Here is a 14,192-nt window from a genome sequence, read left to right as displayed (position 1 = left end):
CATGGGGACAGAAGTCACAGTGACAGAACGAGACAGACTTGTACTGAGCGTGCCGTGAGCCCGTGAGCACTGCGGGCTGAGAGTACTCCCCCCTCCGCTTCCAAGGCTCAGGAGGGAGGGGGCTGTTTGACTGTACTGTGCGCTGGGCAGGAGCATGTCTTAATGGTAGAACGGAGCGGCACTAAAAGTCAGGATATGGATTATTTCAGCATTCCAAAATAAAAAGTATGATTTTATAGTAATGATTTATATAAAAGTAAGTCAATTCTGTCTTTCATATATTTTATTTATTCCATGAATATTTTTCATCACAGTTAGGTTTGTGGGCAGGGGGGGGCTTAGGGGGGGCTGAGCCTCCAGCAGGGGGGGCTAAAGCCCCCCCCAGCCCCCCCCTGGCGCCGTCACTGTATACTATACACCTGCATCTCCAGTAGATATAAAGAGTGCAGGGTTGTGCCCTGAAAATAGCTGATCTACAAGCGCTCAACGCGTCGCACCGCGAGTCCGCGACACGTTGTGAGCTTGTAGATCTGCTATTTTTGCAATTTTAGGCCAAAAGTGCCCTCTTATGGGATTTCAGCCCCTGCCTCTCTAAGTCATTCAGGTGTATTTTTCTGCACCAATGTTAGGGTGTATTTCAGGTGTACGTATTTTGCTGCACCAGTGTTGGTGTTAGGGTTAGGTGTATTTCAGGTGTATATTTAGGTGTATTTGCGGCTGCACCAGTGTTAGGGTTAGGTGCATATTCAGGTGTATTTGCTGCACCAGTGTTAGGGTTAGGTTTAGGTGTATATTCAGGTGTATTTGCTGCACCAGTGTGGGGCATCATTCTATTACTTCAGTTTCTCATCATTTGCTTTCACCACCAAACCTCTGCATATAAGCCTCTTTCACAACTCCACACGCATGTTGTCTGCATGCTGCGACCAAAAGCTCACCTCAGGGGGAAAGACCAGTCCGACAGTGCAAGTAAATTAGTTCGCACTGCTACTGCAGAAAGGAGACCACGTCTACATTACCCTGCATGCACACTCCCATACTGTAATTGCCAATATGGAAAATCGAAGCGCTTTCAGTGGATTCCTGCTGTATCAAATTTGAATTAAATACACTATGTAACTTTTCTCTTCTACTTTACTTGTCTCTTCTTCTCTTTCCCCACGTCATGTAAACCAACAAGAAATATACAATCCATTAACCAAAAAGTAATTTGCAAAGGTTTGTAAATTAGAGCATGTATAATGGCATTGATGTATGGGCACAATCGATACACACAGTAGCGACTGTACATTACAGTAAAGGAATCAATAGTTCCAGTACTGGGTGAGGTAATGGCTAATTGATACTCAATTTATACTCCATCATCATGACACTGGATAATGTAATGCTTTCAAGGTTACACAAATGTGCTTGTATAGCCCTTAATAACTGTTAATTAAAGGGATTAATTCACTTTCAGAGATGTTTGGGGTCATATTTATATGTCCACTCTGGCTTTTGTGTGCACCCCAGAACAGTGTTTACGTTGCTTGATTCAATATTTTGATATTTCATTTTATCAGAAATATACCTACTGTATACAAACCTGACTTCAAACTCCTTAACGCCTTCATTGAAAAGTACATGTCCTTGGTTCTGGTGACTGATATTGTCTTTCTATAATGCATGCATGGGCCATGGTTTTTCAATAAAGTATTTTTTCCTATGCACAGCTTTGTGTGTGTAGAATGGAATGTGATGATTTGATTGGCTGATGTATGATGATGTATGATGACAAGTTGATTATTTTATGGACATATTCCTGAAAAATGCATAAGCCTACTTTTGCTCATAGGATTATAAATTATTCAAGTTATTTCACATTTTGCAAATATAAAGATCCAGTCGTAATGAGTTAATGTAAATCTTTCTGTTTCGTAAATAAAGGCTTTGCTCTAACTATCCCCACGCAATGACATCGGGCCGGTGCTGCGCACGCACACACGGCACGCACGCACACGCCATGATTGCTCATAGCCTGATATTAAACTGAATTGTCAACCATCACACTCAGTGAATGGGCAGAGACTATGGTCTGGATTGAGGGAAACACACACACACACGCACACACGCACACACACACACACACACACACACACACACACACACACACACACACACACACACACACACACACACACACACACACACACACACACCTAGCACCGATAAGAAAGCAAATCAACTGTGTGGCAGGCAGGATATAGGATACAATTATTATATTCTTCGTGCCAAATGTTTCCATGTGTACCCTCTCAAAGTTACAGACCTGTAAGGGTCCATTTGTACCCTCTCAAAGTTACAGACCTGTAAGGGTCCATTTGTACCCTCTCAAAGTTACAGACCTGTAAGGGTCCATTTGTACCCTCTCAAAGTTACAGACCTGTAAGGGTCCATTTGTACCCTCTCAAAGTTACAGACCTGTAAGGGTCCATTTGTACCCTCTCAAAGTTACAGACCTGTAAGGGTCCATTTGTACCCTCTCAAAGTTACAGACCTGTAAGGGTCCATTTGTACCCTCTCAAAGTTACAGACCTGTAAGGGTCCATTTGTACCCTCTCAAAGTTACAGACCTGTAAGGGTCCATTTGTACCCTCTCAAAGTTACAGACATGTAAGGGTCCATTTGTACCCTCTCAAAGTTACAGACCTGTAAGGGTCCATTTGTACCCTCTCAAAGTTACAGACCTGTAAGGGTCCATTTGTACCCTCTCAAAGTTACAGACCTGTAAGGGTCCATTTGTACCCTCTCAAAGTTACAGACCTATAAGGGTCCATTTGTACCCTCTCAAAGTTACAGACCTGTAAGGGTCCATTTGTACCCTCTCAAAGTTACAGACCTGTAAGGGTCCATTTGTACCCTCTCAAAGTTACAGACCTGTAAGGGTCCATTTGTACCCTCTCAAAGTTACAGACCTGTAAGGGTCCATTTGGAACCACATATAGGAATTGTTAAAGGGAAACGTTCAGGAATCGGATCGTTAGATCCTAAAGGATCTCAACCCTGCCTGTATACATAACATAAAATAGGGGAAGACGGACGTTAACAAGAACAAGGTTGCTCCTGCAGTTTGATGATAGCCTTATCAACTCAAACAGCTGGAAGGAAGTTCCATGCAGCTGGCAGTTGTTCTCATAGCAGCACAGATCAGTCCGGGGTTTGGTGCGAGTCGTTATCTGACGGAGAGCTGACTTCCTCATCAGCCTGCCCACATTATACTGCCCTGCAAAGAGTGTGTTATACGTCGGTATAGCATGGGCCTTGTAGTACTACAACTACAGTTGTTCTTACAACACAACACTCCATATATGGAATAAAGGGACACAGAGAGACAGATACAGAAATCTCCATGGGTATAAAAGGGACACAGACAGATGGGTGGAAGTTGGAACAGGCACTCTGGCACGGGTACGGCATAGGCATGGATCTCCAACTTCCATCGTTATTGACTCTGTGCTCTACAGCCGGACACCGGTCTAGTTTTAGTAATGTTGTTAGGCCTGTCCATGGGCCCCTGGTAGACAAAGGCCCCTGGGCAGTGGCCCCACTGGCCTGGTGACCTGTCCATGTGTAATATGTTGCACAAAGAGAATGCGGTCCATGTGGATCTCACAGAAAAAGTAGCTATTTACCTATTTTAATAACCAAATTCCAAATTTCTGTCAACTTTCAAATGGATTTATTTGATACTTTATGCAGCCTATATGAGAGCTGCAGACTGCGTATTGGGTGCAGTGGCCTACACAGAGTGACAAATTTGAATTCCATTGAGCTGAATCTCTCCACCAAATTGAATGAGTAATTAGAAATAGTTTCCAAAATATTTAATTCCCCCCACAAAATAGTCCCCAGTCCTTCTCCCAAAACACAACACACATGGTATGGGGTGGGGTAGCCCTGGTCCAATGCTTACAGCGAGTGTCTCTCACTCGCTGTAAGCATTGGACCAGGGCTAGGGGTGGGGAGCATCATTGGGAATGGGGGACCAGTTCTCACAATTTCTCCACTTATTATACCAAACACTACACTACCCACAGTTCCACGCGCTGTTACACATACTAGAGCCCTGTTGTAGGAAATCCGCTTGTTGTGTGTGGTGGTGGATTAATTTGTAATCCGACAGAAGAGGGTCTGGATGAGTCCAAACCATAGAGGTCCAAACCAAGCCTCACAACATCGGATCACGACGAGTCACACACATACACCACACGGCATGCACACAACGCCCACCCACATACCCACAGCCGCGGCAGGGTTAGGGTAGGGCTGGGCAAGGCAGGCAGGCAGCGGGGGCTTTTTGAACAGATGCACCACACACCACTCCTCGATCGTCTAAAAAAAAGAAAAACAATAAAGAGATAAGCGAGAGCGAGAGTCATACTCATAATAACAAGATTATAAAAAAAACAATCTGACTAAAGGTTTTTATAAAACATATGTGTGTGTGTGCGTGACACTGACAGGACAGCGGAACGTGTCATCACCGTGCAGCAGCACCCCAGCCCAGCAGAGATCGGGGCCGGTACGGGACGGGATCAGGACGGGACGGGAGGGTCGTTTCCCAGCCACTAAGATCCTTGAGTCCCAGTCAGAGAGCCGGGCAGGGCAAGGCTAGGCAGGCAGCAGAAAGTGACAGTGACAGCTAAGGCAGCCTGCTGGTGGTAGCACCGTACTGCTGCATGGTGGTGGTGGTGGTGTGGCGGCAGACAGTGGCAGCAGCAGCACACAACAATCAATTATTAGTATCATCAACATCATCATCCCGGCCAGGCATCATTCATCAGAATCATCACCCCTGCTGCGCTGCTGGCTGGCTGGCTGAAGCCATCAGACATTGGTGTTTAAAATCTGGGGGGGGGGGTGTTTGGTTGGGTAATCTTTGGAAGCCACTACTATATAGCTAGCTAGCCTAGCAGCAGCATCGGGCTAGCTGCGTTTTTTCTTTTTTTCTTTTCTTTTTGAAGCTAGCATAGCTAGCTAGTTTAGTTTAGGGAAGGAGGAAGGAAGGAAGGCAGGCAGGCGAAGGGAGGATTTTTCTTCTTTTTTTTTTTGGTGTGTGGGGTCTTTAAGTTAGGAATTCATCCGAGGGGAGAAGGAGAAGAAGGGGATCATGTCGTCTACCCCTCCTGCTAAAGAGGTGCCCAAACTGTCCACCGTCGAGCGGCCTATTAAAGGTAGGTGGTGTTGCTGGACTGTGTCTCTGAGTTGTTTTCTGGTTTGGCTTTTTCTTGCTGTTGCACAAACTTGGTGGTTGGTTGATGCTAACCGATGCTAATGTCAGCTAGCATGATCGGCTGTGCAATTATATTATACTGCTGGCTGGCTGGCTGCACACAGTCAGAAATAACTCCTCAGTGTTTTTTTTAATTAATTATCATATTTTTGGTTTGTTTTTTCTAACTTAGAAGGTGTGCAAATGCGAGGGTTTGATTTGAACAGCATTATGCGGTTAAATTGACGCTGAGAATTTTACTGTATCATAACCGGTGGGGAAAAAAATGGTGTATTGTATTTTGTCCCTTTAAAAACTAACAATAACAACGGTGCAGGAATTTACGACCATGTGCTGATCAAAGAATTAAGCGACAACAATTGAGGCAGGTATTCAGGATAGATGTACCAGCCAAGCCAAGGTGTCAAATTATTGTGACATATTTTTTCGGGCTCAAGTCAGTCAGTGGCACGATCCTTTTTTTTCTCTTCTTTTTTTTAAACGTCGACCCCTTGTCATCTATAGCAGCTCCAAATGTGTTTGTATGTTTTTTAAATGTATGTTTTAATTTACAATAATTGTGGATCAAAATTGGTGGGACAGGAGGGAGGACAGCAGCAGACAGCATTACTAGTAGTCGGTGTACGTGTAACGTTATGCCTCAGTAAGGCTAATGAGCTAGCCACTTAAGCTAGCTGTGTGTGTTGGGGGGGGCGACTGTGTGTGTGGGTGTGTGTGGGTGGGTGGAGGAGGGGGTTTGGGGGGTATGATGGTGTCAATGGTTTAGAGAGAGGCTTAGCAGTGTAAATCAGCGGGAGGGCATTAAACCTGTCGTAATGCTGCTCCAGAGTAAATTACCCCCAGTCTTCATTTCGCACGAAATGTTATTGTTTTTTTACCTCCTTTTATATGATGAATTCCTGTTCTGTTCTTTGGCTATATTAGAAGTGTATATTTTGTACGTCTGTAATTGTTTTGATGAATTGGAACAAGGTGGACCCCTCTTGTAAACAAGTGTAATGCTTTATTGTGTAGGTCCACAGTCCACTCACAGTTAACAGCCTTTGTATTGAGTTGTGCTTGAAATGTACTGCAATTCTGCAAACTGTTAATACATATTTCAATCAATCAATCAATCAACACCAGAGCTGCACATGAGCTGCACAATGATGAATACAGATAGATTGTACTTTTATTAACGAGATGAACACAAACTTACAGTCAAAAGTTCATGCTAAAAGGATGACACCTAAAATAGCCCCAGCAGGGGGATTGTTTGTTTCCATTGTGGTTGATCCATTGTGCTCAATTCATCAGTAAAGAAGAAATACATTACTTATGTACATACGAAATAAAATGCACATCTGTAAAAGCTCATGCAGCAGCAAAATGTATAGTAACTTAACAGAAAAATGAAAAATAATACACACATTTCTGTGTGTAGAACAACAGTACCTGACGGTGTTTTCCTCAGTCATGCACATGTCTTCATTGTCTTGTTGGCTGTTGTGTTTTTACATTGTATGTTTGTACCTCCTATAGTCCTATTTATAGTCCAGTTAACTCCAAACTGTCTCATTCTGTCGCATTCTTACTCGGGTAAATAACTTTAACAGTAATTTCTCTAAAAGAGAAATCAGCAGTGCACTCACGGAACTCGTGTTTTTAAAGGCACTCTTAATGTATTTAAATGCAGAGCAGCAGCATACCATGTCAACATTTAAATAAATTAAGAGTGCCTTTAAAAACATGAGTTCCGTGAGTGCTGGTTTTCTCTTTTAGAGACATTTCTGTTAAAGAGGTGACCACTGAAAACTACAACATGACGTCACACACTGCGGTGGTCACCGCTCACACAACATATCTCTCTCTGTTTTTACTAACATCCACCGTTTCGACGGTGGTCACCTTGGCTATGAATATGCTTTTATTAAGGTTTCGATGATCTGCCCACCCACGCAGCTAGCTTGTCTGTCTCCCAAAGAAGCATTTTATTTCGTGTCATAGGGTAGACCATAGATAGCGGACCATATTTTCAAACCCCCAAACCTAGGACTGTGTGCGTCTTCTTCATGCATTTCACATGATGCGTAACAATGCACATGATGCACACGTCATTGATGCATGGCATGCACACGCACACAGCGCAAGCATTTTCAGCACAACATGGGGACAATTACTTAATTTAGCACTTAGTACACAGTAGTGTAGTGTTATGTAGTGTAGTGTTATTCAAACAAAGAAACACGAGCACTGAAATCAAATATTAAATGTCCATAAAACAGCAGCGACAATGCCCCATGAAAAAAATCTATATTATATTTATAAATATATACTCAACAGTGGGCCATGTTAAGTGGTCAGATGGGTGGACCGCAGGCATTTTCAGAGCCTTGGATCAATGGAACTAAAAGCCCTCCCACTGCCCAACCAACCAAGTCCATCACACCATAGACTCGGCAACGCGACTTGTTGCAACTTGCAACTATAGCTGCAAGAAATTGCAAGTATGGTCTGAATTAAATTGACCCCGTTGCAGGTCCGCACAGTTTCTGGGATAATGCGATAAGTGGTTGTAGTTGCTGCAACTTGTCACATTTGAGAATAATTTATTTATCGGGTATGTACAAAAAAAAAAACGGTCTACAGGATCACTGATATAGATCTGTGTCAGCGGGTGTGTGTGCGTGTGTCTGTACTGTATTCACAAACACACGACACAGGCCTGCCCTACATAATAACTGATGTTATCCATCCATGTTTCTTCAAGTAGAGAAAACCTTGATGGCGTGATATCGCATCCATTTGTCACATGGTTTCAAGCCTTGTGTTTGTACTGTACGCTCTACTGTATATGTCTCCTGTTCTTCTGAAACAAGGAAGAGGAAACAAACTAGATTTCACACATGGTTATGTCATGGTCATGGACCAGACAGTCTCCTGATCTACAGTATGGCTAGATTTCCATCAGCAGCTCTCTTGTCTACAGTTGAGCAGCACTGCTGCACAGCAGCCAGAGGCATTTCTGTTGAAGCCCCTGATGTGGATGGAGGGGAAAAAGGCCTATTTGTCTGTATATTTCTGTCCCTCATGATTTTACAGACTAAAGTAACTCATAAATACCATATATATATATATATATATATATATATATATGTATACAGACTGGTTTCTGCCCTCTCATATGCAGATAAATACATCATATATGTATTTGTCAAACAACTATCCATTTTCGTTTTTGAACAATCGAGAAGTTATTTTTCATTATACGATATATAACGACCAAATCAACACAGAAATATTATATTAAAGCGATTTAGTCTGAACGCCTATTTTATACTATAATATATTGAAAAGATTGTGAGGTTGTATATCCGATCCCCCCCCCCCCCCCCTCTGTATTCGTGGCTATACTAAAAAAAGAAAGTATCATTAATTAATTATTTCATAATTGATTAAATAGATTACTTCCAGCTGACAACAACAGCATGATGATGATGATGCTATGACCTTTTTAACTTTAGTTACAGTGGTAATTGAATCACTCCCTGTCCATTTGCATCGCCTTGGCATGTGTAATGATTCGGTGTCCTCATCCATGATTGATGTGTTCTCTCTCCTTGTGACGGGGCTTTGCTGCACCGGTATAGTAGCGCCGTAGCGTCGTCTTCTCTGCCACGTCGGCGGCGGGCCGCGGCGCTGCTCGGTGGGGCAGGGCCATGTTGTTGTTGTTCTGGGTCTCCTATGACAGTGGGTTTCAACCCCTTTTTTACACGTCAAGGTCCATTATGTATTCGCCCGTTGCGTTTGAGCCACGGAGTCACGGACCACCATTTGATGAGATTTTTAAACCCATTTAGGCCTGACGTCAAAATAGAAAAAACGTTCGCTCTGAAAGAATATATATACCTATTCAAAGATTCGTGCCGCATTTTTACGATTTTTTTCAAAAATGGCAGACCTACAAGCTCGTAGCGCGCCACTCGGTGGGGTGCTATGAGCTTGTAGATCTGCTATTTTTCAATAGCTAAATTATAACATATAATTGTGACTCAGACCCAATATACACTTATACAGTGAAGAGAGGAGAGTCCGCACACAGGTTTGCTCCAAGGTGTTTGCTTTTTATTCAATACGCCATAAATCAGGCACAACGTTTGGGCCGTGAACGAACGGCCTTCATCAGGTGATCACCTGATGAAGGCCGTTCACGGCTTATTTATGATGTATTGAATAAAAAGCAAACACCTTGGAGCTAACCTGTGTGCGGACTCTCCTCTCCTCTCTTCACTGTACTTACCTTAGTCCAGCACCAGAACAGAACATTGTGTTGTCGTTGGATATGAGTTATGTCCACAATTCCATGCTGTGTTGATGTTGGTACCATGAGGAGAGATATACAGTAACAGGCAAATAATCATCAAAAATAATAATTCTACATTCTCTCTCTAAATGTGTAGCGTAAATAAACGTCTTGTAGATGACGTAATGCAGACGTTTAACCCATTCTCGACGGGAACCCCTTTTGGTGTTTTAAGCATTATGGTATACTTTAGCTATTGGAAAATAGCAGATCTACAACTTACAAGCTCATAGCGCGCTACTGAGTGCGGTGGTACGAGCTTGTAGGTCTGCTATTTTTGAAGAATCGTGAAAATGTGGCGCAAATCTTTGAATATATTCAATATATATTCAATATATATAGTACATTCTTTTCCCAACATATTTTCAGATGATGGTTGGCGGCCAATTTCTTGGGGTCCTTGACATGAAATATTTAGCTCCACTGATACAGAAACATAAGGTTTTATTATTATAAATATTAAGCTCCACTGATACAGAAACATGAGGTTTTAACCCTGTGAGAACCACTGATTCAGAAACATGAGGTTTTAACCCTGTGAGAACCACTGATTCAGAAACATGAGGTTTTTCAGAAAACCTTCATGATTTAGAAGCCTTTTGGGCCTAAATGGGTTTGGAATAATTGAACTCTTGAGAGTGTAAAATTAAACCAAGTGGACCCTCTCGGTTCCGTTTGGCTTCATTTTACACTCTCAAGGGTTACCAACTCTACGTATCATTTAACTGGGGACCACCTGGAACCCCCTCAAGGACCACTGGACTGGTTGAGAACCGCTGTCCTATGATGTAAGCTCTGCTTTGGGCTCAACAAAACCATGGCCCTTAATGCAAGTGCAACTCACACTAGTACTAGTAGAGTTGGGCACGAATGAGATCGAAAACGATCTCTTCTACTTTTATTTAAAGGTTGCTAGCAGGGAGGGATGCACAGTAATTATCGGTCACATATCAGGAATTATGTGTGTGTTTCTGTCCGTCTGTCTACAGCTAATCTCCGGCACCGTTAACCCGGTCAATGCCAAACTTTGCACACACACTCCCTAGATGCCAACCATGAACCTCTGCCCCACATTGCGAACGCAATGAGCACTTACTATGAGACCTAGCAGATCATGTCTGTCTGTGTGTCTGTGTGTCCCCCTTTTGTGCCCATATATGGAGCTGAGTGATTTGTTTGTGATTGATGTAACACACTCCATATTTGGACGTATAGCTGCTTTGGGGACTCCTTATATGGTTAATGCACAACAAGCTGGAACATGGCAACGAACAAGTATAACTACCTTGCGTTCGCTTCCCGCGTTTGCGCGTCTTACTTGTAGATATTACTCTACAAGCTCATAGATATTATGAGCTTGTAGATATGCTATTTTTCAACAGTTAAAGTATAACATAATGGTTAAATCACCAAACGGGGGTTCCAGGCCCAAAATGGGGTTTAAAATGTAGCCCTGGTGGTCTACCGTCTGAAGGTTTAAGGACTTTGTTCAGAATGCCCAAATCCTGAAGATCAGTAAGCTCTGATCTTATCCACAGTACTGCTATCCGGCCTAGAACAGTGGTTCACAAACCTTTTCATGTCAAGGACCCCCGAATTTACACTAATTCTATGCCAGGGACCCCCCATAAGATTTTACGGTGATTCTCAACCCGTTTAATTTCAAGGACCCCCAGTTTGACACCCATTAGTCTACGGACCCCCATTTAATGGCATTTATTTATAGATCTGGGTCCCCCAATTTATATTGTAAAATCAATGTTAATTTAACTCTGAGAGTACAAATGTAGAGCATCGTTTTTTAGATCAACAGAGTGATCAAACAGTTTTTTGTTCAGATTGTGCCTAGTACTAGTATCCCAGAATTCATTGCATTTGAAATACCTGAGCTTCAAGGTGAGAAAACGTTCTGTTTGTAAAGGGAACAAGCAGGCCTGCCTGTGCCTGAGTGTCTGGCTGTCTGACACAGTGGGAGGAACACATTGTGTAGAATAGAGTTCTCGGTGGACACACACACACACACACACACACGCTCACACGCACGTCACTTGGATAGAGGCCAGCATGTCTTCTTTCTCTTGCGCTGGCTTGTAAAGTAACTAATACTGCTGCTCTGCTCTGTGTGGCTGGTAAAGTCAAGCCCTGCTACTACTAACTTGTACTAAAAGATTTGTTTATTTTTGGATTTAACCCATTTACAGTAGACCTGAGAGACCTGATTCTACGAATGTGTTCTAAATCCTGTTTTCTGAAAAACCCTATGTTTCTATGTCAGTGGTTCTCTAACTATTTCATGTCAAGGTATGTATTTGGCCCATCTGAAAATATGTTGTTCCAGGGCCCCCCCCCCAAGAAGCAAAGATTTGAGTTAAAAACGTTCGCTCTGAAAGAATATTTATTCAAAGATTTGTGCCACATTTTCACGATTTTTCAAAAAATATCAGATCTACAAGCTGGTAGCTTGTAAAAGAGCGTTTTGAATCGGTCAAACAAAGGAATAAATGTTCAGAAGTATCTCCCATAGAACCACCAGTGGTCTCGTCTAAATGGTCTCGTATATCATAAAAGCAGAAAGTTGGAAAGTCCCAGTTAGCGATTTACCAATTTTAAGTTCACTTTTATCCCTAATTGTCCATTTTGATTTCTCCCTACATACGTCAGAGGTCTATGAACTTGATTTGTGTATTATAGCAAATCTCACATTGGTTTTCGTTTTTCGATCTTTGTTTTAACAAAAAACAAAGACAAAAACTAAATGTACAGTCTGTACTGTACAGTCTACTGTACGCACAAATTAAACTTTAGTCACCCTTCCTCTTTGTAACAACATCAAAGCTGCTACTTCATTTTTCCCCCCTTTCCTTTTTTCATGCAGCTGCTAAAGATAAGGTGATTTAGTTGTAGAATCGACCCAGTAGCGACTCTAGTAGTCTATTGTGGCCATCTCGTGATAATAGGCGACCGTTTGGCCACAAATAGGCCAACAACTTTACTTGAAGTGAGCCGATAGCTACAGTGAGCATCGGGCTCACGTTTCACTGTTTGACATAATGACAAAGTACTATAGGGTTTACGTGCTTGAGCTTGATTTAGCGGTGAAGTTCTTGTCATTCAGACGTGACAGAGAAAGGTTGTTTATCTACCGTACTAATGTTACTGCATGGTTGTACAGTGTGTGTACACTACAGTGTGAAGGACAGAAGTTACATCAGAGCCACAGTGACACATCTGGTATCACTGTTCTGCCTCCTATTTGTATGGACATGATTCAGTAGTGTTGGTATCGATGTGTTTCAAGGTGAGGCAACAATGTGCATAGTCCATTGTTTCCCCTGTGGCTGGGGGTGTGTGTCTGACTGTGTGTGTGTGTGTGTGTGGCTGGGTGTGTGTGTTTACGACGTGTTTGTACACGGTGACTAAAGGGTTAGAGTGGCTGGATGGTAACCTCAAGGTTGCCTGTTGGAACCCTGTGTGCTCCCCCAGAGTTAGTGTCGAAGTGTCCTTGAGCAACACTCTGAACCCATAATTGCTTCTGATGTGCTGGTTGGTGCCTTCATGGTTTCCACTGCCATCGCTGTATGAATGTGTGTGTCAATGTAATGCACAATCTATGTAAAGCGCCTTGGATAAAGGCGCAATATAAATGCACCTTTTATCATTTATTACTATATATTCTATTGTAAGGGAAAGTACAGTATACCGTAGTAGAATTCTACAAAATGGACATTGTGGGGATACTTTCCCTGGTCCTCAAAGATTTTTTAGAATAGATAAAACAAGATTCAGATTGGGGTAAGGTTTAGGATTAGACATTTGTGAGAGTTGTTCCATCGGTGGTGCTCAAACCTTGTCATGTCAAAGATCCTCCTCCTCCAAAGAACTTCCAGGGACTCCCAGAAGCAAAGATTTAGACCTGGTGCAACCTATACGTTGTTTTACCTTTTGAATCCAGATGATACCTCTGTGTCTCATTTGTTGTTGCTAGTATACATGAAGCAACATAATTGTTTTTTTGTTTTTTTTTCCAAAAAATAATTGTAGGGTTTTCAGAAACCTTAGGTTAGGTTTTAGTAGGCTTTATTTTTATTTTTAATCTGCCTCAGGTATCAATGGTTTAAAAATGTTTGCTTTAAAAAATATACTCAAATTTGCACTAATGTTTACGGTTTTTGAGTGGTGCAACCACAGCTATGTGTGTGGGTCCCTGTGGAAGGTCTGGGGAGAAGAAGTGTATTTGGTGAATCGTTACTCCAGATTCCAACACCTACTACCTCATTAGAAAAGGCATTAGAGGTCTCTATCTTTTACTAAATATGTTTGGTTGTAGCCTTGGGGCATATTATGTAATTAGTTCCATCTAAATGTTCAGAATAAAATAGAACAGCGCACATCCTCCGATCTTGGTGCTGAGCCAAACTGTCAAACTAACGGATATGAAGACGGGCAAAGGCTCGCAATTATGCTCCAAGTATTTATTCACAATCACAGCAGGCAGGACTTACAACGTTTCGAGTGGTATTAATCTTTTTTCATGACAAACTGTCCTGCCTGCTGTGATTGTGAATAAATATTTGGAGC

General features: G+C 42.3%; 1 protein-coding gene across 2 annotated transcripts in view; it reads left to right on the top strand.

Moving 5' to 3' along the window:
• Nucleotides 1-4,197: 4,197 nt before the first annotated feature.
• LOC308310128 (serine/threonine-protein phosphatase 2B catalytic subunit gamma isoform-like) overlaps nt 4,198-14,192 on the top strand; it is a 34,786-nt gene continuing 24,791 nt past the window's right edge. Inside the window, exon 1 of one of the 2 annotated variants that reach the window (XM_080756257.1) lies at nt 4,198-5,213. In XM_080756257.1, the coding sequence (XP_080612383.1) occupies nt 5,150-5,213 (64 nt within the window). In that variant the 5' untranslated portion in view covers nt 4,198-5,149. The remainder of the gene's footprint in view (nt 5,214-14,192) is intronic. The other variant, XM_080756256.1, reaches the window with a different exon arrangement.

The sequence above is a fragment of the Protomyctophum bolini genome, assembly GCF_963924005.1.
Source record: "Protomyctophum bolini genome assembly, chromosome: 22".
Classification (NCBI taxonomy): Eukaryota; Metazoa; Chordata; class Actinopteri; order Myctophiformes; family Myctophidae; genus Protomyctophum; species Protomyctophum bolini.
Note: the sequence above shows the minus strand (reverse complement) of the source record. Positions and strands in the feature narration are given on the sequence as shown.